Below are 26,592 nucleotides of genomic sequence, written 5' to 3'. Positions count from 1 at the left end.
TTCTGAGTTAGTAAGAAAAAAAAGTCATTAGACAGAAATACATTTATACCAAGATAAATTTCTGCTGTGATAAAACATGTTAATGTTTTATTTTAAAACATCTCACAGAAATAAACACTTCCTCTCATAGAGTCCCTCAATTGTTAGATCTAAGAAGGCTAAGAAACTTTATAATGAAGGAGGTCTGTGTGTCAAAGCAGAAATGGGATACATTTTAAAATGGAATGATGAGAGTGGAGGGGATTAAGACCAAACCGGCATGTTTTACTGGTAACGGGAATTACAAGCAACTGAATTTTATGTGGGTGTTGGGGTGAATGAGTACAGAGGTGCATGGGTGAGCAACAGCAGGCTGCGTGCATTGTTAAGAAAAACACTAAACCACCCAAAACGTGCAAGCTCTGAAAGAGCAAGGAAAGTTTTACATAGTTTGAAAATGCTAGATTATGGGTGTGTTAACAACCGAAAGCCTGAGCTGAACTAGTCAGAGCATGCACGTAAAAGAAAGTAGGAACCAGCAAGACACCAAAAACTTCATGGGTCAAAAGTCAGAAGAAAGCCACAGGCTACTTGTGTCTTCCTGAAAAACTTTTAAGATGGTTTGTCCTTCCTGGACCTTCTCAATATTAGGATGGCCCCGTCTTTCTCATTATTTTCCTGGTTAAAATCAATGGCAATTGTTTCATACACAAAAAAGGCTGCCTCTGCCAAGAAGTCAGTACTCTCTTCAGTGCTGGTACAACGCTTGCTCCAGTGCTTGGCTACGACATGCTGTGTTAGAGAGGCAGTTCTTGGGAATTCTTCTGTCCTCTGTCCCTTTGTTAACACCAGTTACTAGCCCTTTTTAAAGTTTCTGGGGGACATTTTTTACAGTGAAGCCTCATAGGAAAGACTTCATAAAACAATTGGCCATTAATCAATTACTGTATTCATATTCATAGCATTAAGGCAAAGAACAAGATCCTGAGCCAGCATCACTCTCTTGCTGGCTTCTGGATTTTCAGTCATGGTTAGGAAAAGGTGCCTGCCAAGCACACACCTGGTTTATCAAAAGTCCTTGGTTTTCCTCAAGGGCTATAATGACAGGCCAGCAACTGTAATGGTGTTACTGCAAAAGTGTGATTACAAAGTAACAGAAAGACATTATCAGAACCTTCTTAATACAAACACGCTCCTTTGATCTAAGAGAGCTTGACAAGCTCCTTTGACAATACACAGACTAATCATTAAGGTAGCTGAGCACATCAGGGCTAAAATTTAATTCCAAGAAATAAAGAACTGCTGGAATGAGTAGAATTCTTTTCACATTTGTTTAATACTGTTAACGAATCATTTTTCCAAGACCGCTTGGTCAAGTCCCAGAATAATTATTAGAGGTTCCTGTGTAGAGGTAACATTTAATATGAACGTAAATCTTAAAAGTGCAAGACAGAGACAAAACATACTTCACCATAAATAAGACATTGTTCCCAGAGCTTCTCTACAAAAACGTACCATGTGATGTGAATTCTAAGACACTGTGGGTTGACTTTATCTATTAGTTCTCTTTCCTTTTCAAACTCTATTATGATTTTTTTTCTCTTTATAATCAAATGAAGTGATTTGGAATGATGTTTAAAGCTCATTACACTGGGTAAGTCCTCTATTTCTCCACAGGACAGACAAAAAAAAATCCTACAAGATTAGGATTTGCCTTTCTTTCTCTACCTGGTGGGGACTGTTCAGCTGCCAATGAAGTCTTAGATACATTTCTAAGACTATCGATTAGGATACCAACAGTAGTGGTAGGACTTGGCTTTTGTGATTTATCAGCTAAAGACTAGGCTAGGATCACCAATCTATTTACCACAGACCATCCAAAATCAAAAGAAAGTAACAGTATTTAATAGCTGTTGAGCTGACCTACATAAAAACCAGTGGTCTAAGAGCCAAAAGTGCTAATTTCTGAGTCATCGTGTAAAACCACATGCCAGTTTCTGGCATTTCCATTCACCAGTCTAATTTGTACTTTGTGCATCTTTTCAGGGGAATGTCTTTCCTCCTGCCATAAACACAGGCTCACTCACCTCAGTACTACCATCTGCCTGCCCTACATCACAATGCAAAATCTATCATAGGATAACGTATTTTAGAGGGGAGACTAGAAAGGACAAGGGCAGAATGCATGGGTTATGGGTAGGACATGTCCCCTTCTAGACTTACAGAACCTAGTCAGAAAAGATACTTTAGTTTACAGCATAAAATCCTCTCTGCAGAGTTTTCCATCTCCTCAGGCCCCACATATATTTGGGACAAGAGGGAGTCCTGAACATCGGGATGGCAAAGGTGTTCCACTACCAGAAACCCGAGACATTGACTTGGTAGTGGAAGCCATGAAAGAGCACAAGTTCCAGCTGATCCTTACGGTTACGATCTCTCAGTTTTTCTACAGTTAAGGCAGGGGGGAATTTTATTTTCCATCCATATAGGCAAAATAGGAAATTCTTATGGAGAATGTAAGGAGATCCAATCCCTTTTGTCTAACAGTGGCAGGCCGAAAGTGCCAAAATATTTAACACTGGGCAAAACACTGGACCATCAGATTATTTGATTACTAATAAAATCGTAGAATCAACTGTACATATATATGTTTTCTTCTATGCTTTGTACTAGATATCATTCAAGAGTACACGCCACTTTCAAACTGTTAGTTCCACTAATCTCTGTTTTGGAACCTCCTCACAATTTTGGGAACTTTCTCCATCACAGAATAAATCCATACAAGGTATCAGTACCTGCCATAGCATTGCTGGACAACCTCACAGTTGCTTTAGGACCAAACAATCACTGTCAATCCGTTATCCCCATCTCCTTCCAGCTGTGCAGTAAATATAAGGAATGGAAGAGACTACAGTTCTGATAACTGCTTCATTATCTCCCTGCAGGATCATAGACTCCCGTCAGTACAGCTATATCATGCTCCCTGCTTTTGATTTGTATATGAAATTACATTCTAAAATGGCAAAATATTTGGCAAACCAATGTGTTTGGAAGTTTAAAGGTTTAACTTTTCTAGTTTGCTGGCACCGTTTCTGAGTCCAAATGTAGCCTGCTCACAAGCTTCCTCCAAGGAACCCAGGTTTCCTGGTTGTCTCTGCTCTGCATCATGAGCAAACCTCCACGGCTTAGACATAGACCTGCTTGTTCTGGGAACTCTGTCACTGGCATATGTATGCTCAGCCCTGGTGCCGCGTTCTTCTGTGGCTTGGTATACATCCTGCTGCTCACCTGAAGGTGAGGTCTTCCAAACTATTTGATTTCACTGTGCTCAGCAGTTTACATGTCTGTGCAGGGGGTGGGCAGGGTGGAGTGCTCTTTGGTTTCAGTTTTAGTGCAGGAACTGATTTTTTTTTCTAGGTACTGAGCCAACTTCATATTTAGCTTTGTGTAAAGAGCATCCAGGGCCTCAGATAAAGTAGACAGGAAGGGCATTTCACAAGTTAGTAAGCTTAGGGTACAGAGACATCCCCTATCGTTATAAACAGTACCAGGCATCTTTTTTAAATTACATTTTAAGAGAGACTCAGATCTCACCCTCAAAAGATTTAGTTTAAAATGGCTTTGTTTTCCTATAGCTGTTTGATTCATTAACTGACTGATGAGTTCTAACATTTTCTCCTTGTATGATACAAGTCTCTGCTTCTAGAGGAGACTGGCGGGAAAGCTATTTTTGTGGGGCAGTAAATGATTTTCTGGAATATGATATCAGATGAAACTGAAGCTGCTTTGAGGGATCTCATGTGAAGTAACCGAAAAACTGCCATGCCTCTCATTTCCTTAGGCTATATCAATGTTCCTTTAGATAAGGAACAGGATCCCCTATCTTCTTATCAGGGAATTAAGAGGCTGTGGAAAAAATGAAGACTAACATACTAATCATAGCAAATTTGACATGATAAATAATAAGAGTTCCTGGTCAAAAAAAAAAAAAAAAAAAAATACTGCTTTGCTATTGCTAATCCAAAGCAAAGGAGGAATCCAGTAAGATTTGTATCCCTGCTTCCTTACTATATAAATAGCTACATTTGGCATACTAAAAATAAATCAGATGAATATTTAAGGCCCACTGGTACTTAACAGAAGCCTGGACCTGATTTTGCTTATTATTGTGTAAATAAGGAAGAATATCATTGAAATCAATTAATGTACACCAGAATACTTAGTTGAAATCAGAGCAAGGGACTGTGTTTCCAGCAAATGCATACACATCCTCCTCTGAACATTTTAACATCAGCAGACTGAACCTTCCTTCCATTTGACCTAAAGTTCCTTTTGATACCAATAGGAAAATGAGTGTCCAATTAATCTAGGGTTAAATGCCAGGAAAGCTGCGTAAATCAGAAGCTATAGAAAAAGGAAAAAGCCGTGTTACTCATACTGGTTTATTTAAAAACATTTAGACTGCCTCTCTCTCAGAACGCCTGACCCCCCACCTGCGATATAACAAGAAAGCACATGTTATGACACATTGATTTTTCAAAAGCATGTAGACCTAGGACATAAGAATCTTGCATTAAATCTTAGATTCAATATGCAAAGGTTTAAGAAAAAAAATAGCGTGATAAAAATGCTGTTTTGCCTAATCAGTATAATATGACACACAAGTAACCTTTCAAAAATCATTTCCATTGTTCATTTTTCAAGCTTAGCCTGAACAAGGACTGCAAAAGATATCTAGACTACCTACAGCAGTTTAGAAGTAATAAATATTCCTCGCAGAGCAGCATCTGGCTCAGTATCTATACATGTCACATAAAATATAGAGATTAACATAAACTACTGTAACAATAAGTACCTATGCTTATTTTTTTTTGTAGATCATTTTTCTCCCCAAAAAATAACTCTGTATTTTGCTTGTGAAATACTTCAGACTAATGCACTACTAAAAAAACAGTTGGAGATGAACAAAATAGTCTGAAATGGCTCTTCTGTCTAATTTTAACTCTAAGAGACCATTTACATCAAATAAAAAGACAACATAATGTACCTGGTAATAAATTGCATTATTTGCAAGGGCACTTATGGAACATGAATTATTTGTATTATTGGAATAAACATTCAACAGAATCCACCAAAACATGTGAAACCATTTAAAGGGAAATACAGTAGCTCTTTATCCTAAATAAACTAAGGCAAAAAAGTGTGCTTAAGCAGATATAGATATTGTGTTATTCTGATTACATGGGGAAAGCTAAAGGCAGAGAGGCTGCCTGTTTTGCTATTTTTTCCTTCTTTTCCAGGAAACCAAATATTAAGTACCTGGATTACAAATCTCCTCCAACAGTTGATCCCACTTCCTTTGACGTTCACCTCCTACGAATGACACAATCCAACGCCCACATGCCAACTCTAAGAAAGAAAGAATTGCCATAGCTTTAACAAACCTGCATCCACTTGGTTCTGGCCAAAGAAAGATAAAACACCCTATAACTCTGCAAACAAATTAGACCATTTGCTAACGTAAGAAGGGGGAAGGGAGAGCAAAGAAAAAGGAAAAAAAAATCAGAGGAAGCATCATTAGTCACCAGGAGCATGTGTTGTGATTTTAATGGTATGCCTGGAAATTAAAATCCTCTACTAGCATTAGTCAGAAAGTAAACAATAGGCTACGACAGGGTAACAGGAATCACCTTGTGGGGAGGGAGCTGGCACCCTTACTGCCTTGTCCCCGGGCTGCCAGGTTGCAAATGCTGCAGTGGCTTGGAGAGAGGGGCCGGCCCAGGTGCCTCTTCCGTGCAGGGCCCGGCATAGGCAAGGCTCTGACAAGCACAGAGCCTCTCGCCATCAGTCAGCGATAGCCTATCAGTATGGCTGTACATGCCAAATAAAACATCAGCAGCGAGTAGCAGGGGTTTCTGTGGGACAAGAAGGATTCAGTGGCACAAAGAGGATTCAGTAGTGTATCTAACGATGCATTCAGCTTTTAAGTGGCTAAACAAGGACATTGCAGATGATATTAAGGAGTGTTCTAGGGGCGAGAAAATATTGGGTGACATAACCTTGAGCTCCCAAAGCTTGAGAAGAAGAGCATCAGGGTCACTGCTCTGCACTACTGTCTGCTTTGCTCCTGTCAACACCAAATTACTAAAACGGCAATTTGTCTAAAACACTGCGGTTGAAAACCCTGCATATTATGTCATGGGAATTTAAAACACCGCTATTTAAATTCTGATGCCCAGGATCTCAACTTTGTACCTCATCAGCACAAGACTTCTCAGGTAAATGTTTTGACCAATTCCCAGTATCACCAACATCACTGTCAGCCACACCTAGGTCTTCCCTACAGCTATCTCAGCCAAAAGCTGATCTCAACCCTTCTCAGCTTATAAGATCTGACAAGGGCACAGCTTCAGCAAGCCGAGATACACCAATAAACAACCTCCTCCATCCTTTCATACCATATTTGTGAGCAAACAGTTAAAAACGTAGCCTTTTAGCTCAGAATCCGAGCTTCGGCCAAAGCAACATCACCATTCAGGAAGTCAAACAAACACACGCTTCAAATAGGAAGCTATGAAATGCAGCATAATTAATCACAGCCATCCTAGAAGGACTGCTATAACAAAAGAAAAAAGTCTCTTTTATTAAGGAATTCTTAGTGTGGTAGAACACTGCCTAATAGCTGTTGTATCTTGCTTGAGTGAATATGTTCTCCTTGGAAATCAAGCAAAGGTTTCTAATAGTTTCTGACAGAGTGTGGTCCCCTAAAGCTACATTTTCCTTCTGATTCATACTGACTGACTGTAACCCTATGACAGTTATTGAAAGTTAATTAGCAGTGAAGTGCAAAGAGCTCTAGGAATGAAAATACAAGAGAGAACTGAGTGTCTCTCTTTTCCCCAAAAAAAATACTGTCGAAGAGGTTAACATAACTGAAAATATATTGCAAACTGAAAAACTGAAAGGGATTCCTCTAATAAGCTTGGTTATTATTGTCCTGTCTGTTTAGAAACATAACCAAAAGGTAACATATTTCTAAAGCTTTATTAGGGAAGCAGGCAAAGATAATATACAGTATTCCTTTCTTCACTGCACTTCCTAAAGAAAGAGGATGATAAAAATTATATAAAGACAACACCCAAATTATATAAAGACAAAGACAGAAATCCACTGCTGCTTCCTTTAGAATATGAAGTTTGTCGGATGTTGCACATTATATCAAATCCAAACTATTTTTGCCCTCATTCTCCACTTCCTTAGTACTCGCAAGGAATAATCTACAGTTATATCTGTGCCCAGTGAGTGCAAAGTGGGTGTAAAGGGCTAACCAATGCGCGTGGCAGCCCCGCGCCACCCACTCCGCACAGATGTAAACGCTGAGACAAGGTGCAAGGCAGTGGGCAGCCCCTTCAGGTGTTAAAAAAAGACCGTACTAGCACCACTAGGAATTGGACTCAGCCCAAAACAATCAAGAATAAAACCAAAAGCAACCTTTGTGCATCAAAATAGCATACTTTAAGGACAAAGAACGGATGGCATTCTGACACAGCAAACAGACGGAAAAGGCCAAACGCAGGCCTCAGTATAAAAACAGACATTGGTGATACCAGAGTGCCCTGGCAAAATTGTGTTTATTGATTTTCATAGGATAGGATTAAAAAAAACAACACAAAAACAAATGCTCCAGTCGTTTCCACCTTTGACTGCTGATTGTGTCCCACAAATAACCTGAAGCAACTGAAATTAGAGTGGGAACTGGGGCACTTTGTCTGAATCTGACCAAGTTCAGGTCTTCACAGCTCTTACGTGGGAATTTTGTTTACTGTTTAAGACTCTTCCTGTGGATGCTTTGGGGAATAAAAGTTGCTGACATTCACCTCCAAAGTATCTGATGTATGGCATGGCCAACCACAAGCTCTTCACAAACACATTTGTGACCAGACTTGGCCTTTTAGCTCAAGTTGGGCAGGTAGGAAGGAAAATAGGGGAAAGAGTGCTTAAGGGAGACAAATGTCCAGTCGTCTTTGTTAGATTAGGGTGGCTGCCCTAGTGGAGGTTCAGGAAATGCTGGAAGCACACAAGCTTGTTTTTGGACAAATTTACATCTCAGCTTGATAAGGCCAGTCAACATTTTTGGACAGCTAGGCAGAGAGAGAACTACAATCTAATGAAAGGCTTTCACTCATGAAACCACCAGTTAACACTGTCAGTCTGTTCAACTGTTAAATTTGTATGTTATCTTTTCTTTTTATGCATGCATTCTTAATTTCACTGAAGCCCTAAAACACAAAGCACAAATAAAAGAAAAGGAGGTAGGATGCATCACGCAAGAAGCACTCCCAGCCCTTTCAACACTTCATTCACACAATTCACAGGAGTATTGATTTGTCATGACAAAAATATTAAAATATCAAAAGAAACAGCCTACAAAACCCTTAAACTACAGATTCTTTGGGCTTCTCTCTCACACAATTTAAAAGCACCTAGTGCAATTGGCATCTGGTTCTGATTTCTCCGGTGTTTAACAACAGAGACGATGCTACAGGTGTCTCCTACCCAGGTGTCCCACTTTGCCTTCCTGCCCTCCACCACGTATCTCCACAAAGCCTGTAGGACCTTGGTACCCGAGGTCTCCATCCCACCATGTTTGGAGTCGACCCAGTCCAAAAATGACCTAGTGAACAGGAAAGCAACAGCACGCCTGCATACGCTTCAACTCCCTACGAGTCCAAGCTTAAAAAAAAAAAAAAAAAGAGGAATACAAGAAAGTAACTACCGAATGTGTTCCCCCCCCCCCCCCCGCCCGAAGCATCACATCTTTAAGCACTTTGCGGCTGCAGCTGAACACGAAGGTAATGAACAGATTTCTGTGAGCTCCCAAGTCCCATCTGAACATTTCCTCAAACGGCAGCACTCAAAACCGGAGTTACCAAAGAACATGAGAGGGGAAAAAAAGAAGAAAAAAAGGGAGGAGGCATTACCGGTTGAGCGCGACCCATCGCCCCGGAGGCCCGGCCGGGCAGGGCCGGGCCCGCCGCCGGGGGAGCCCCGGGAGCTGCTGCCTGAGGCCTAAGCGACCCGAAACCACCCCGAAGCTGCGCGCCGAGCGGCACTGCCGGCGGCGCCCGCCCCGCCGAGCAAACGCCGACGCCCTCCCCGCGGCGGCCGCAGGGTAGGGAGGGAGCGGGCGAGCGGCCTCCCCCTCCCGCCCCCGCAGGGGCATTCCCGGCGCGGCCGCCGCCCCTCCCCCGCCGCGCGCCGGGCGGCGACCGTTAGGGGCGGCGACCGTTAGGGGCGGGCTGGGCGCGCGGCGCCCCTGGGCCCCGTCGTCCCCGTCGCCCCATGAGCCCGGCGCGGCCGCCCCGCCGCTCGCAGCGCCTCCTGGCCCCGCTCCGGCTGCGGCTCCTACTGCTGCTGCTGGCCGAGGCGGCCGGCGGCAGCGGGGAGGCGCCACCCGCAGGTACTCGCCTTTCCTCCCGCCCGCCCGCCGGCCTCAGGCCGAGGGGCCGCGGGGCGGGCGCGCAGCCGGGGAGGCGGCCGTCGGCGGGGCGCTGCCTGCCCGGGCGCGGCGCGGGGTGGCGGGCCGCGCCGCAGCGGGACGGGGGCGGCGGGGTCCGGCCGCTCGTCCCACCGCTCCGGCCGCGGAGGGGAGGGTCTCGGCTTCCCTGGGAGGGGCGGATTTCTCACAGTTTCCTGTGATAAGGAATCCGGCACCTCCAGAAAACAGTGACCCGCTTCCTCAAGTTTCTTCTGCTGCTGCTTGCACCTAAAATGGTATTATCCTATAAAAAAGATACAGATTACGGCTTCTCACAAGTATGTGACTAATCCGTCTTCGTCCCTCTAGCTTCAGAGCAAGATATTTCAGCTACATTTGTTTTGTTACTAAGGCAGGAACTCGAGGTATTGTCCTCTGCCTTGCCACCATCTATCTGGGTGGTCATAACTCCTAAGGCAGTAAGGGTGCTCCGTTTGACATCTGCCCGGCTAAATAGAAAGTTAAAATAATTTCAGGCAATAATTTCATCAAACATGTCCTTGAGCTTCTCTGCTAGTTTTTCTGCTTTTCTACTCTCGATTTTAGTTACTGTAATAACATTTGCTCGTGTTGCTTTGTGAGATAGGTAGACACGAGCACTTGTGACTGAACTGGAAAAAAATGTATAAATGAAGTGGCAACAAATGCACCGGGTACAAACATTTCTTTGACCTATTTCAGTGCAGAGCTGGGAAGCCTAGGTATATGTTGTCATGTGAAACTATGATTTGTAATGTATGTTATTCTCTCAGGCTTTTTTATTAGTTTGGTTCAAAACAGTCAGCTGGAGAATGTGTCTTTTATTAAAGAGGGCAACAAAACCCAGCAAGATTATTCTCAGCTGTAGTAGCAATACATAACTCAAGAAGCTGTTTACGTTTCCTTCCTGTATGGAAGCTCCCTGATCTGAGGCATCCTCAGGATTCTGCAGAAGATGCTGATTCCCTCTGCTGCTCACAGTCTTGAAATTTGAGGATTGTCTTCTCTGTGTCCCTACTTCAGCTGAAATCCTACTTCTGATGGCTAGCTATTCAGATGCATCCCTGCTTTTGCAACTTAGTTGTTTCTGTTTAACACTGCGGAGCTGATGTCATGTTTGAAGCAACTGATTTTTCTCAAGGAAATGCATATAGCTGCCTTAAGGAAGCTAAGAAAACATTTACTAGTATTACATTTTGGAGACATTACTTCTAATGTGGACAAAAAGTTTATCTGTGGTAATTTATTTCCAGTGTGGCAGCTTTTGGGTCTTTGTTTCTTCAGAGACTTTCGTTTCCTTTGTCTGGCCTGGGGTGTATATTCTTTTCCACATCATGTGCCAATGTCTGCTGGGCTGTTCCTTTCAGCCCCTGCTGTGACCATTCCTCCCTCATCCTTCCCTTTCTTACAGACTTCTCTGATTTCTTGCTTGTGGCTACTGTGTGGACAGTAGTACAAGACGCCAGCTCTAGCTTTCCGCAGGCAGACATACATCTCTTCCCAATACATCTTGCAGAAAAGGTGTTTGCAATTTAGGCTGCACTTTGCTTCTGCTAGAGTATTGCCATTTCCTTATCACTGAACTCCTCTCAGTCTTAGCCCTGTGGCAATGCCCAGCGCCATCTGTTTACTGCATCAGTCAGTAACACTTTTCAGAGACAAATGAATCTTTTTGCAACTTCTTCTGATGACCTTATAGTAAGTGCCTATCAACTCAGAGGTATAGTCAGCCCTTGTCTGAAAGTACTGTGTTCCCACTGAATTCAATATGGATGAGGATTAGTCATATGGTTAATTTTCATAAAAGAAGTGTCCAAATTGTAAGTTTAAACCAATTTAGTTTAACAGGATAAAATACAGTATGCACTGTATTTTCTGATTTTAGAATGACAGCAAACTGAGATAACAACATCCATACAGATAATTTTCATTGGTTTAATTAAATCAATTTAAAAATAATTTAGGCTAGGTTTAACTTCCTTGTGGGGACAGGGCAGGTTCTTACCTGCAAACAGTATTTCCTCATCCAGACTGAGTCTGTTTTGCACATACTGATTTTTGCACATACTGTTCTGCGTGTGTGACAGTATTTTAGCAGTTATTAGCGAGTTTGACTTAGACCTACTTTTCCTGTTCAGTGAGCCAAATGATTCCCTCTTTTCACATCTGTATTAATTTCCTTTATTCTGCTCTTTAATTATGTTCCTGGAACACTGATGTAATGGACTGTAGGCTATATTTTACACATGTATAGATTGGAATGAATGTTCTTAAAAATTTGCTCCATAAATCTTTTAGGTGCATTCCTGCTCTGAGGTGCAATCTAATTCTGAAAATTATAGGGGGTCACTAACATTTCAGGAGAGTTAGACCACTTAGCAGTCCTAATTAAATGGCTTTTGGCAAGCTATCAGTGCAATTTCCTTTTTATGTGTTATGGCTGGAATATGTCAGGAAAGATGATACTATGGGGACAAATTGTTTTTAAAAGAGTTATGTTATTTAACATTATAAACATTTCAGAGAGAGATGACTATGAGATTTGTGCAATCAGCAGCAATGTCATGTGCTAAATGACTATTTTAATATGTAAGCCTGTTTACCTGCTTAGACTCCCACAGTTGCATTCGCCATTGGTATAAGCATTGACTACAGTGCAGTTACACCCACTCATGCCAGCAGTGAATTTGGCCCAGAGGTCCTATTCCAGTGCCATCAAAACACTGTTATAAAAGCCAAGCTTTCTACTGAACACGTTTTTAAAAAAATACCACCCTAGATTAATCTTTTCCAAAGGTGCTGCAGTTTATTTTGGAGCCTAAATTACTTGATTAAAATCCTAATTTGTTTTTTCACCTAAAGTGTATTGAACAGGTTACCCTGTAGCATAGCTTTTATGTTAGATTATCTGCAAATTGCTTGTGATTCCCTCAGCATATATCAAAAATGAGTGGAAGGAGGCGGAGGCAAGAAGGAGGAAGATTATATATTTGTATTTGTACATATTATATATATACTTAAAACCAACTTTTCCCCCCACCAGATGGAAACTGTAGCCTTTTGGAGGAAAGAGATGTCATCCAGGAACTGGATGAAAACTGTTACTGTTATGTGCAAAACAGAACCATGCGCTTACAATACGTTTGGTCAACTGTTCAGGTAAGAGTCTATTTTGGGGATCATTCACGTATGCAGTACTTTCCCCAGCAGAGTATTTGATCCGTTAGGAAGATCAAAGTTTTATCTCTGTGTATAATTCGTAGTCTGAATGGTGTATAGGTAGGACCATGATAAAACTACATTATAGTACTGTGCTCCTTCACTTTGTGTGCAGTGGAGGTTTGCTGTCTCTATTAGAAGGATGTAAATTAGGCTATGGTGTTATAATAAGAGGCCAAACATCTACTTCATGTTGCATATTATGTTGTTACACACCTTTTCCACTGATGGACATCTGTAACAAACATTAACCTCTGTAACAAATGTTTTTGCTTATCACCAAACATCTTCATCAAACTTTTAAATCTGAGGATAAAATACAGCTCTGTGGATCACTTATCGTAGCATTGCAGGCCACAGTATAGGAACAAAAGGCATATTAGATCGTGACTAATAAAAAACAGCAGTAGCAGTATATTTCTATTTTGCAGAGTAACAGAGGGTCTTATAAGAAACATGTTTAGGACATCAGGCTTGAAGCATAAAATCCTCAAAACATTGAAAGTAACGACAGGGTAAGGAACAAGCTGATATCTGTTTGGTTCCTTTTTTAGGGGGAAGTATGTTACTGGACAAGGGAAGGAAACAGTTTTGCTTCACATCCATTGGAGGAACTGGCTCTGAGATAGAAGGAACGGGAACATCTTTTTATCTGTTCCCAGGACCTTAGGTTCCTTTCTTAGGAACATACCAGAGATGTTTCTGTGCATGGCAGCAGATTTTAGGCAGTGAAACCCTCCAGCAATCATGCAAGCTTTCTCTGAGTAAGTGCTTAAAACCAGGAGGTTAAGATTTTTCCTACAACAGATTGCTTGCTGCCATGCTGTTCTTTCTCTTAGTAGAAGTTTTATTACCTATTACAGCACTTTTTTGTAGATGGGTCTTCATTGTCCAGTATGCCCTGTTCAAGAGTTCACAGTCAGTCATAGTCTCCAGGTAGATCATCCCATCTCAGAAGATGGACAAGATCTGTTACAGTTTTCAGGGGGAGTGCACCAACAAGTAACCCCAAAAGACACAACAGGAACATCCTTAATGCTTAATTTTTGACTTCCATTAACATCTTCCATTTTCCTTTTCCCTCTTCTGTCCCTAGCATGAAGATTGTGTTCTTTTCTATGAGAAAAGCAAGTTCAGTTTCTTGTGGTTCAGGAGTGGAATGGGAAAGAGTGTGACCATCCACAAAAGTAACTGTGGTCAGTCAAATATTACTGGTTTTGTTAGAAATTTGTGGGTGGGCAAATATCACAGGTGAAACCAAACCCACAGAGCCCTTGAATGGATTCAGGCCCTTAGAACTTTGGTGACTGAGTTCTCTGAATAGCCTTTTAAGGTCCAAACTGTATATAGTAGCATAACTAACAGAAAGAATTGAACTAACATTTTATTCTTTAGCTCTCTATACTGATTTTCATTATCATATGTATGAATTATATGTTACGTGTTTCAGAAACTAAAAACCCCAATAGTTCTGAGCTACTTTTACAGGTATTTTGTTATTGTTTGATTCTAGATAAAAGTTAACAGCACAGAAACGTTCAAGTTTGTGCCTATTTCAGACAAAAGCAACTGTCGTAATTCAGAAACTGTTTTTGAGTTTGCTGCGTGTGCTGTTCGAATATTCTGGCAATCAGAGACATCTACAGAAACTTTCATAAACTTAAAACAATATGGAGAGGATATTTGTTTCAAAATACAGCCCTTCAAGAAAGAACCATACATTGTGAGTGTAAAACAAAAAAGTAAGTAATAATGCTTTCAGTTTAGCTTACAAATAGTTTGGTATTGCAAGTGTTAATGAACACTACTTCTTATGTAGGAATCTTGGACGTTTCTGTTAATATATATAAAATCAACATTTCAGATTGAATTAGCCTAAAATCCATTTTTGTTTGTTTGTTTTTCCTTTTTTAGTGCTAGATGGAAAGATCTTGTTTTTGTTTGTAGCTGGAATTTTTCTGTTCCATTTTGCAAACACTCTTAGCAGGTAAGTACTAGCCCCTGCGTTTTGACCTTCTTTTCCCAATGTCTGTGCATCTTTGGTCTGTTACCTAAGCTAAAGATGCCAAACGGCTATTCTCTGGGACAGTGAAATATGGAAAATAAACATATATTTAAACTTCTGCATGGGTATGTTTGGGTATAGACAGATTGTGCCATGCCTTGAAGTGTTGTGGTATATTCATCATGTAGCTATGTTAGGGTTCCTTAGCTTCCCGCACTCATGAGAAATTCTGGAAACACCAAGACAATCTTGATTGAGCAAGTGTGTGTGGATTTAGAAAAACTCTCTCCCTTGTGTAGATGAGTAAGGTTAGCTGAATGCCAAAGGATGCTGTACGTATTATAAATGATGCATTCCTGCAGGGAGAAATGCTTAGGATGAGATCATGTGGGGCCTGGTCTGCCTCCACCTTGATGACAGCCTTTTCTCATTGTTCTTTTGATGCAGATTTTGCATAGCATGTAAGGGAAGATACCTCTTATTCTAACAAAATACTTGCCCCAGGACTTCAAAGCAAAATGAGTCAGCAATTAATTGTCACGTGACATCTTTAAAACAAGCAGAACAGCATTAGGTTTTATAGAGCTAACTCTGTATTATATTTTGTAAGTCAGATTTTATACAATCTTAGAAAACCTTTTTTTTTTTTATAACGTTTTAAATTAAACTTAAAAACTTGTCTTGCAATGCAAAACTGTATCTGTATATATAAGGAAACAAAATGACTAGAAACTATAAATTCAATAAAAGCAGAAACAATGTGAGCATTAAGAAGACAGACTTACAGCTTGTGACTTTAACGCTCCAGTGACCTTATGACATTCTTTGAGAATTTTTCTTGCATGAGTTTAAAATCTATACAAGACCTGTTAACCATATCACTGCAACCTCTGATTTACAGTTGTGTTCTTACTGAAGACCACTGCTGTCTTTAAAAATGTGGCATTTCTAATCAATTACAATTTAGTAAAAACTTCTTACAGTATTCTCTCTTGTTCTCTTACAGAAGCCCCAGGTTCTTTTACCTTTCTGGAATAGTACTGGGTGTTCTTGCTCTGCTAGTCTTTCTCCTGTTGACGCTTAAAAGATTTGTTCCAAGGGTAAATCTATATTTGTAAAACAAAATAATCATCATCATCATCATCATATAGGAAGTAAAGAGTCTAGATGCAGATTCTGACCTTGCTCTGATTTTGTGGCCAGTAATTCCACTGAAATGGGTACAGGATTGTTTGTATCAAATAAATATAATCAGGTCAGAACTGAGTTCTAATTAGGTTGCTCCCAAGTTTAAAATGAACTGGAGACTGTTGATGCACAAGAAAAGTTTATTCTGAAACCTGAATTGTTTTTATTAGACTGCAGCTAAGCTTCCTCAAACCATAGCTTTAGTGGCAATTGGGAGAAATTCTCTTCTATTCACCAGAGAAAATTCATCTCAAGGCAGATATGAACTTTTCCTTCATTTCACAAGACCTTTATGTCCGTGCATTGTTGTCACGTTTCTGAGATATGTTAATTGGAAATACATTGCAAGAGGATGTAATGGGTTCATACCATGGCACTGGGACATGTACACAAATACAGAAATGCAGTTGCTCCACTTAGACTTGACATTGTTTAGTTGTAGCATGCAGAGCACTCTATAGTGGAAGTCTAATACAGCTCATAAGCCTAGTAGGTCTACCAAATCTGTCTTTGCCTGGGAATTCCCTTGCACACAGTGGTCCTAATTCTGACCGAGATTTTTTGATGCTACCAGTATGAGTAACTCTCTGCCTGAGGTATTCCCTTTTCTTTTTTTTTTTTTCTTTTTTTCCCCAGCACAGTACCTTTTGGATTTTAATGAGTGGCTGCTGGATGTCCTCACTGTATTTCATTTACTGTTTTAAAGAGAATATGCAGTGGTTGTGGTCTGAACACAGGAACTATCTGTTGGGTAAGAGACTGATCAGAATAATCAGAAAATGCACTGCACATTTGATGTTGATTTAGTGGTTAGATTAATACCTGCCCATAAAGAAATGGCAATTGACTCACATTTATTATTTACTTTTTTCTCCTAAGCCAGAGATGTTGGAATAGTCTGAAGTTTCCTAATCCACTCAAATGATCATTTACTCCACATTAAATATAGTGGGCCAGTAGCAACTTTAAAAGCAGATTTTGTCTGTATTATTTCTTCATTAATTTGTCATTTCATACTCTCCCCATGACAGCAAAAGGTTAGCTGTGCAGGCTTGCATTTTGCTGGCACTGGGAAATGTGGATGCACAAACTGATAATTGGATGTGGCTGCAGGGGCTGACAAACCTGCTGATTTGGCACCTGCTTGGACATTCTCTCATGAAAGGGTTCTTGTGTGGCTCTTACAGCATTAGCTAAAGGCTGTTTGTAGATCACCTTGTGAACTCTGCATGCGTTTTAAATACAAGGGGCATATAACATGTCTCAGGTACCTATAGGGCAACACAAGAAACAGCAGGCTATACTTTGTCAACCAAAGTACTAAAGCATACGTGGATAGTTTGCATCTTTTTCTCCATGTCATTCTTTCCTGTTTCCACAGGGTATTTTTTGGCTGTTGGAATTACAAGCTTTGCCACTTGCTATCAGCATGGACCACTTACTAGTGAACTGAGCATAACCTTCTTCACATGGACACTACAATTAATAGCCTTTGCCTTGATTTATTGTGGAGTCACCATACCTCAAGTTGCATATACAGTAATAGCAGTCAGCCTCTGTTCAAAAGGCCTGTGTTATCCCCTTGGTGCTGCTTGTCACATAGGCAGGTTTGTATGTATTTGTGAAGGTCCAAATCTCTGTATAGCCAGGAGATATTAGAGGTTAATAATGAAAAAAGCCCTTACACTTTAATTACGATTTGTGAGTTTCTAGTGCTAGTTCATATTTTTACCAAATGTAAAGCTACATTAGGAGACGTTTAAATCTGTAAGATACAGAATTTAATTGCTTTCTAGTTGGCGGTTCTAAGTATGAATTTTGTTCTGTGGAGAAACGTGACTGCGCTCTTAAGTACAAATGTAGCACCTTCTAGTCTGCAGCATATGGTAACCAACACATTTTTGTTTGATTGATTAGACTTCAGCAATACCATCTTGGTTTCATGCGTTGTGATACAGAATGTGCAGGGAACTCGCACCGAATCTAACAGGATAAAACAGTGTATTATCACGTAGGAAGCAGATGTTAAATAATGGTTCTTGGAGGTTGGTTGGCTATCAGATAGAGTTCAGGGATTAAAAACCTAGTTCCACCAAAGTAATGGTTTCCACTGATTTTAGTGTTCCAGGGTTATTATCAGAGATGTACTTGTCTACCCTTACTGCATGGCAACAGTTATCACTGTGAAGAATTCCAACATATTCCCAGAGCCCCATTTATACAACTGGAATTAGAACTAGCAATATGTAGACCTCAGTTTGCTAAGCATTTTATTTAGCAGTATGGGGACAACATGTTTGATCTTCCTGATCTTAAAGTGTGTTTTATCACAAACATAACACACAAATGAAGATTCTAAAAGAAAAATCCCAACAATTTACAGCTGCTTGTTACCTTCAGTGACGACATCCAGATTAAGAGAGTCTTTAGTGCAGACTATTCCATGGCTGTGTACTTCTGCTGAACCTCAAAGAATCAGGAAGAGGCAAAGACTACAACTGGAATAACCAAAAGAATAAAAAACAAATACTAATTTCTTTTTTTAGTCTTTGACACATTGTTTAATTTTGAAGAACATATTGCTTTGCTCTTGTATTATTTTCAGATGTTCTGGTGTAGATTAGGTCAAAACTTTTTTGTTTTGGGTAGAATTTGCCATTTGTCAAAGACCGATTTTTCCACCAGCTGAAAAGTACAAACTGTTGCAACAGCAGTATATGGGATCAATGCTTACCTGGTGTAAGCAGGCTCAGCTCATGCTGAAATCAGCATGATTTGGTTAGGGTTTGACAGAAGTCAGAACATATGTGTTTTACCCTGATACACTGTGGTTTGTTCTTCACATGTACCCCTTTTTCTTTTCAATGAATTAATGCTCCTGTAGAGCCAAAAAGCACTGAAATAGTAGCACTACAAATCTCTTGGGAGAATGAGGATGCATTTTCAAAACCAGGAAAATCTGAAGGGTTTTTTTTTCCTTTCTGCTTTGAAAACATTAAGCAGTAGCACCAAACTTTGAGCCCAAGATGGCCAGGATACACAGTTCAGAGCATGGATACAGAGAGATAGAGATGCACATTATATATAGATATATATGTGTGTGTGTGTATATATATATATATTTATACACACACACATACATTCAGATAAACAGAGGCCAAGATACATTGTTCAGAGCAGCAGATATGTCAACACAACTAAGAATTAATCTTACATTATCTGTCCGTTTTTAAGGTCGGTACTGATCACAGTGAGCCAGCAAGACCTTTGCTATTTGACCCAAGTAAGGGCTGCAGTTCATTCTTGCCCTACAGGGAAGTAAGAAGGCAAGTTGAACGCTGATGGTTAGAGCAGGTGTTTTTATACAGGGCTGAAAGTTTTATGGGCATCCAGCCCTTGCTTATCTTAACTCATCACAACATTTAAATTGAAAGCAGTCGACAGAAGGGAACAGAACATGGCACACTTTCTAATTGATATCTAATTATATTATACATTGCTATGCAGCAGCTAAAAAAACATCAGATTGTAAACATTTTGGCCTCAGACTACTCAGTTGTGTAATTTAAAGCAAGATTTAAGAGAAGCAATCTAGTAAACAACATGAACAACTCATAACAGACTCAGAGCATTGCTTATCTTCAAAGTTATATATGCAAACTGGCTTTTGATTCAGCCTGTGTCTCTGCACAGACACATTTTGCATATTGCACCTAAAAATGGCTGAGCAAGCAGCCGTCTATTCGATATTTATGAGGTTTTAGTCCATGCATACACAATGAAGTATTTAGAAAGGACCCAATCCAAAACTCAGTTGAAGCTCAGTGGATATCTTTCTGCAGAATTCTACAGTTTTGGATGAGACCTAGAGTGAACAGGCTAACAAACACTAGACCCCTCATCCTAAAATTTTAATACAAGTATGTGGCTTTTCTTCTTAAGAGGAAAAAGATGATTAATGCATGTTAATAGTAGATAGTAGAGAAGAAGGTTGGGCCATAATTAGGTGGACTACACGTGTGGCACAAGAAATACATGCTAGAAGACTTCAGAAGTACTAATTGTTTTCATTTCATTTTAGAAAAATGAAGAACTACTTTAAATCAAAAGAGTTAGTGATTAGATGCCTTACTGAAGAAGAATACAGAGAACAAGGTGAAACAGAAACTGTCAGAGCTCTGGAGGAGCTACGCTCATTCTGCAGGAACCCTGACTTCCCATCATGGCTAGCAGTATCCAAACTCCAGTCCCCCCATAGGTAAGAAAATCTGGCTTTTCTAAAACAGTAACTGCATTGTAGTCACTAACACAGCAGATCCAAATACTACTTCAGGCATTGTTCCAGGTGAGTTTATCTTACATACAGTTAGACATGGAATTAGCTTTATCTGCTTGGGTAATCCTGCTACAGATCACAGGCACAGCTCTCCAGGATATTACTTGCTGGTAATATTATACCCCATTTTTGTTCTCCTCTGACCATAAATTCCTGAGAGTTTGCAGAGGTTCAAAGCTAATTCATAATAATGGCAGCTTTCCCCAAACCTTATACACTCCCTATAATGCTTGTGCCAGTTCCTACCTAGTGACCCAGGGGGCTGTCTAACCAGTGAAATGCCCCCTTATTTCTGTAGCTTTAGGAGCAATACTCTTATGTTCCATAAAATTGGGGCAGGTTGATGATAACTTGCTCAAACGTTAGCAGTATCAAGCTCTCTAACTGCAAGCCAGCACAGCTAAAGAAACCTATTGCTTAAAGTATCAACCAGTATCTAAGACTAAGAATACTGTGCAAAAGCAGCATCTTTACCCAGGAAGTATAATGAGTTGAGCTACTCCAGATACAGCTTAAGAGACAAACTTAAGACAAATAAGAGTTGTGAAGGGTATGATAAATGTGGCAAAAAAAGCTTGCAGAAAATAATAATCGTGTACTTTTTTCAATATCAAAACTTTAAAATATTAGGAGCAGAGTTTCACATATTAGCCAATCATGCAAGATTTGGCCGTTACCCCAGAACCAATTTTCACAATTTCAAAGGAGCCACCATCAGCTTGGCATTTAATCAGTATAAATTTAAAACTAGTTTCAGAAGCTCCATCTTCCTTGGATGGACACATAGACAGCCCCCTGCCATAGTTTATAGATTTCCTGTTAAACTATCTTATTTTCTAAGATACTTGCATTCTGTAGCACTGTTGAAAGATACAAAAAGTGAAAAGTCAACTTCAGTTTTGTAAACAAACAAGCAAACAAACAAGCCAAATGCACAGAGCAAGCAAATGAGACATATATTCTCTGGTTAGATTAGTTAATACTATTCTTTAGTTTAGTTAATATTGTTCTTTATTTTAGTTCATTTAATTAATATTATTACAAATTGTTCACAATAAAAATACAGAAATAATGATGAGAACAGGTAGAGGTCTGATTTAAATTTGAATATCTCTTCAAGCTTTCATTAACTATCTGAAGATCAACACAAGGCAAATCTGGAAAATGGAGCAAGTCCAACACTGTTCCCCATATAGGCTAACGATGCTGTGAAGAAGAGTGAGGTGACACATTCATCTCAAAGAAATGTTAAATCTAAAATGTAAATTATTGATCAGTTTACCAGAACTGTAAAATATAGCTGCAGTTCCTTTCTCTTACATTTATCTGATGCTGTCGACACTTACCCAGGTGTCAGAACTGCCGTCTGTTTCTATGCACTTGCCAGAAACCTCCAGCTCCATTCTGACTATTTTCAATACAGTTGTCCACTGAAAGTAAGATTTATTGCGAACTGAAATGTAGAGACAGTGTTAAATTCATGCTTTGTTCTGCAAAACCTCTAGTTTGGTGTTTACTTGGAGCAGCTGCAGAATTCCCAGTCTGCAGCTCAAAGCTTACCAAAAGCAGTTGCTCTTCTACAAGACTTTGTCTCAGCTTGCCCAGAGTATTCGGCATCAGAAGCAAGGTGATTGCCCAGGAACATGGGAGTGTTAAGTTCTCACCCTTTTTGCCTTCATTAGCAGAATGTCAACTTACCTGAATTCTTACAGCCTTTATCTCAGATACACTATGAATTTTAATTTATTTTTAGAAGTTAAAGTACCATTTACTTAAGTACAGGAAGGGGACAGGTTTTCACTCTGGATTACCCTGCAAACGCTGACAAGGTGAGAAATCAAATTTAGATCTTCTTGCTTAGTCACAAGACCTTGCAGATGGCTTCTAGAAGAGCAAAAGTTACTTAGAAAAGACTGAAGACAGAAATGAAGATGAGACAGGAAAACAATGAGATGTGTTCAGAGTTGTTGCCATATTTGCTATTTACTCTGTTGTGCATGACTCCCTAGCTTATGCTGCGACTTCCCTGCATTGCACATGGATATGCCCTCACAACCTCCGTGTTTAATTGGCAGTACTTCCTGCATTTGCAGTATATTTTTGCTTCCTAGCTGATCACTTCTCTTTAAAAAAATCTGGCAGGTTTGCAGGTTTTGTTCTGGGATCTCCCCATGTCTCACCTGCAGAAACAAAGGCACATGATGAGGAATACGGCATTGGAAGCGTCTTCCTAGAGCAGCAGCTCTTTGACACAAGGGCAGAATCAGAGCAGGGTGAACCAGCCAACTCCATCTATGGAGAAGGAGATGATGAGGATGAAGATGAAAATGAACAAATTTCATTTCCGTATGGTACTGAGTTCTCCTGAGCTTTGGAAAATACCCTAAAAAACAGACATTCTTCCTAGAAAGGAAGGGTACAGACTGAGAACTCACTCTTGGTGATTTCTTATGGATGCCAGGGAACAAGCAAGCATCTTTGAAAGATTGTTTCTTGTATCACTGATGTGCCTGATTAGAGCAACAGAAGAAAGTCATATAGGCTGTTCAAGTGAAAAGGATTCTCATGCTATTAGTACTTTAGCTGTAGCAATAAACATTGCTTATTTCCAAAGCAAGTACTGGCAGCAGCCTGTCCCAGTACCATGCTTTGTTTACCCAAGGACACTACCTCTAGAAAAGAGAGACTCCGTTTCGGTCCTTTTCATTGTCAAGTCCTCTGTACTGAGCACTAGAAGGAGGGGAAGTCATTATTAATGCTCTACTTTTACTAAGGGCCCTACATGTTAACAAATTGAATAATGCTGATACTATGCTGATAAGCCAGTTCTATCATTCATGCAACTTTTAGTGCTAAAGATCCACAGAGAGTTAACACAGCTGAACGCGCTTTGTTTGCTCTTCTGGCTAGGCTTGCTCTTTGTTAGCTTCATTTTGCCCCCCACATGAATTTTAAGCTCCTCTTTGGAACCCTACCTGACTTTTCATCCCCCTGCTTGTATTGCTCTGTTCTTCATCTCTGTTCTAGTTATGCTGTACTTTGTTCTTTTTACATTTTGCATTTTTATTTCTTTTGTTCTTTTTGCATTTTGCATTTTTATTTCTTCACACATTTCTTCCCTCTTTCACAGGTACCCTCTACTGCATCTTTCTTCAGTCTTCTATAATTGCTTTCAATTTCTGTGTCACCTTACCTCAGAAGGGTACTGCCCTCCATTCCAGCCCTCTGAACAGCCCAGGAAAGGTAGCAAAGCCTGAGGATGTTTCAGCTGTTTGGAGGAATTGCTGTCAGTGAGGCCAGAGTGATGCTATCGCTATGTAAGTGGGAATGACCCACATATAGCCCCGCTATGCTCAGAGTATTCAGTGGTTAGTTCATTCAATAAACAGAGGGGGAAAAAAAAAACATCCCTGGCAAAACAAGGAGGGAGAAATACCTGACTCTTCCCTCCTCTCCTTAGCCCCTTCTTCGGGACTTACAACAGGAGGTGCTTGTGAGAAGAATAAAGAGAATGGGGAGAGAACCTTAGACAGTCATGTATCTTACAGCTTATGTATTATCCAATACTAGGCTAGGGGATATATCATCTCCCCTCAGTTCATCTGTCTGCAGGGCTCAGTTTCTTCTTTTGTTCTTCAGGCTTTCCCTGTATTCTTCTGTCCTCACCCTTGCTGGTTTTCTTTTATTGTCTCCAAACTTCAGAGAGCAAGAGACATTAATTTTCTCTTGTAAGCCCTCCAGGAATTGCCAGTGGTGGGAAGCAGTTTGCTCTCCAGAAGGGCATTTCAGACCAAAATGCATCTTCTTTGAAAGGAATACCTTTTCTTTGTAGCACACCTACTGATGCAGCATCACTGCCGTGGTGCATGGCTAACTGTGGTTTCTCATGTGCATCTCTGGACAAGAGATAAGATCTGTTACCTCCAGTAAAAGCTCTAAAAACTACCACCATACCACACTCCAAGAGCTCCTCTCTACACAACGTGACTCAGATTGAATGCTTATAAGCATCACTTAGATCATTCTTCCTCTTTTATATCATTTTGAGGTAGCTTTACTTTAAAAGAACTTTTCATTCTATAGTGAAGAGAAGCTTAACACCTTTTTGTGCCATACATTTAGAAATATATATGCAAAGTCTAAAGTATATTTAGGGGAGAGAGGCCCTGTCAAGCTGGTGATCAAAAATATGTTCACTTGTAAGTCAGTAATATTCAAAAATAGATAGAATGAGAGAGTTCTACTCAGCAAGGCCATTGGCAGCAAGAGACACCCCAGTCACCTCCAAGAGAGGCTGCTACCAAATTCACAGTTAAATTGCCACCCATATTCCACCAGTCGGGTTTGACTGGGTAGGTTCTTTTACTGGCAAGAAGTTACAAGTATCAGCTGTTGTGAAAATGGAGGGAAGCCCCATTACCTTTGATGGTTTGACAGAAGGACAGAAACTCCCCCACTGGAACGATGATCTTATTTCATCTTTGCCTGTGTTGCCCCTGTGAAAATGAAATACTCAAAAACTATTACAAAATGAATCAGAAAGGGATTATTGCAGAGATGTCTTAATTTTAAATCTGTTTCTTGCACGTTTTAACGTAAGCAAATTTTTCCAGTGTACTTAACTAGCTAAGAACTGCTGATCACGAGATTCGAGGCCCAGGGGGAGCATCAGATTTTGTCCTAGCTTAAACCCACACAATCTCTCTGGACTTCCTCTTTTTGCTGAGTTAGTGATGATTGTCCTTCCATAGATATATAGTATGTATTTATATACAATAGGTAAAATATTATCTTAATGTATTATTTGGTTATGTAATATGTTAAATGGAAAAGCCCAAACAAAACAGGCAATTTTTAAGACTCTTTTCCTTTTGCTAATGTTTTTTTAGAAAAATATCAGATACTCCCACTCCAAAGTGGAAAAAACAACCCAAGTTTTACCTAGTTACAAAGCCTGTAATTTACCAGGGATGGGTAAATGCTAGCCAAAGTACAGCAACTACTAAGCACATCCAAAAGAAGTATAGCAACATATTGAGAAAGATAACTAATTTAGTGGATAGCTAAGAATGCTGATCCCGACCTTAAAAATCCTCCCACGTTTGTTTCAACATTTGAAGCGTTTCATAAACAAAACCCACCAAAACTGAGTGCTGTCATTTGAGGCCTTTACTAACAGCAAGTTTACTTGCACAGTGCTCCTATGATATATGGAGATTACACAGGTTTACTGAAACACAATTATTAAGTACTGTGTAGTGTTCATTCAGAACATGTGGGAACAGAATCTAGATGTTAATCCAGTGCCTTATCCATTAGAGAAGCATTTCTTCCTTAATGAAGGATGAGTTACATTTATCTTCTGTTTCACAGTGTTAAAAAAAAGTTAGAATTGCATATTTATTTTGCATTCATGGTGCAACATACTTGATGTACTGTCTTTTGCATTCAAGATTTTTAAATAAAAGTATTTTTTCAACTGTGGTCACACCCCTTATGTATTTACTCTCTTTGGAACAGCGGGGCACCTAACAAAAAGGAACCAAGCAAATGGATACATGTGTTCATGTCCTTAAGTCTTCTGCATCATAGCATATTTAAACAGTAGCTGTGTATTGGCTGTGGTTGCTTCAAAATGGAGTGGTTCCTCTACCTTGAATACATCTCCCTGCAGGAATGTGCCTTACTCATTCTCCATTCATAGCAGATCCAAACCACAACAAAGCCAAATTCATAAGATTACAAGTGAGGTCTGGCAGTTATACACATGGGAACAACAACAACAACTTTCCCTAAGATTTCTCTCTTTCATGACTTTTGTACTTGCACCCAAGTTAAGCAGTTGGAATAATAAAAACTGAACTTTCCTACACCTAAAATAAAAATAAATTCCAGGCAAAGTGCTGCTGTATAGAGCAGGTGCATTAGTGCAAATATATGTAGTCAATCCGAAATAGAAACTGGAAGTATTTCCATACCAGCATTCAGCAGCCACTTTTTCATAACTTGCTAGGAGACAAACTTAATTCAGCTTTTACTTTCACTCATGTCCTGAGAAGAATTTGCCCACTCTCCTATCAGCCTGTTTATGATGCATTTAGGTGTATACCCTTTAGATTCACCTCACCCCACAAAAGACAGTTTGTGCCTACAGTCACATTTTATCACCTTAACAGTTTTAACACCACACGAGATAGTAGCTCCCAGGTTCTAGGTTCACTAGCCTTCAAGGAGTGAACCTTATAAAAGGTAATTATAATTTAATTATTTTCAATTCAGGTGATTATGTTCACTGCTGGTGCCATAAAATGAGGAAATGTAATAAAAGTTCAGATTGATACTATTAAA

At 40.0% G+C, this 26,592-nt stretch overlaps 2 protein-coding genes across 8 annotated transcripts in view; one reads left to right on the top strand and one right to left on the bottom strand.

Moving 5' to 3' along the window:
• NAB1 (NGFI-A binding protein 1) overlaps positions 1-9,550 on the bottom strand; it is a 59,341-nt gene extending 49,791 nt beyond the window's left edge. For 2 of the 5 annotated variants that reach the window (XM_064515093.1, XM_064515097.1), the window contains exons 1-2: positions 8,961-9,145; positions 5,299-5,388 (exon numbers count right to left, since the gene is read on the bottom strand). The gene's annotated coding sequence lies outside the window, so the exon portion shown is untranslated. Of the gene's footprint in view, positions 1-5,298; positions 5,389-8,960; positions 9,146-9,447 lie in introns of those variants that run through there. The other 3 variants (XM_064515094.1, XM_064515096.1, XM_064515095.1) reach the window with 3 other exon arrangements.
• Positions 9,214-25,728, top strand: NEMP2 (nuclear envelope integral membrane protein 2). 3 transcript variants are annotated; one of them, XM_064515099.1, is made up of 9 exons: positions 9,214-9,439; positions 12,540-12,655; positions 14,229-14,457; positions 14,630-14,702; positions 15,727-15,820; positions 16,545-16,659; positions 17,290-17,515; positions 19,990-20,166; positions 22,387-25,728. In XM_064515099.1, the coding sequence occupies exons 1-9, from the start codon at positions 9,322-9,324 to the stop codon at positions 22,610-22,612; spliced, it is 1,374 nt and encodes a 457-aa protein (XP_064371169.1). In that variant the 5' UTR covers positions 9,214-9,321; the 3' UTR covers positions 22,613-25,728. The 3 variants fall into 3 exon arrangements, with proteins under 3 accessions (XP_064371169.1, XP_064371171.1, XP_025954331.1); XM_064515101.1 differs by lacking the exon at positions 22,387-25,728 and adding an exon at positions 21,365-22,380; XM_026098546.2 differs by lacking the exon at positions 9,214-9,439 and adding an exon at positions 9,635-9,753.
• Positions 25,729-26,592: the final 864 nt, after the last annotated feature.

The sequence above is a fragment of the Dromaius novaehollandiae genome, chromosome 7 (genome assembly GCF_036370855.1).
Source record: "Dromaius novaehollandiae isolate bDroNov1 chromosome 7, bDroNov1.hap1, whole genome shotgun sequence".
Lineage (NCBI taxonomy): Eukaryota > Metazoa > Chordata > Aves > Casuariiformes > Dromaiidae > Dromaius > Dromaius novaehollandiae.
The sequence above is the reverse complement of the archived record's forward strand: the minus strand, read 5'-3'. Positions and strand labels throughout refer to the sequence as shown.

What these genes read in the sequence shown, in the direction of transcription:
- NEMP2 (XM_064515099.1), top strand. Translation starts at nt 9,322, where the DNA reads ATGAGCCCGGCGCGGCCGCCCCGCCGCTCGCAGCGCCTCCTGGCCCCG. An exon ending in ACGTTTGGTCAACTGTTCAG is followed by an intron (nt 12,656 to 14,228) that starts GTAAGAGTCTAT and finishes GTTTGATTCTAG; the next exon opens with ATAAAAGTTAACAGCACAGA. An exon ending in AAACTCCAGTCCCCCCATAG is followed by an intron (nt 20,167 to 22,386) that starts GTAAGAAAATCT and finishes AAAATCTGGCAG; the next exon opens with GTTTGCAGGTTTTGTTCTGG.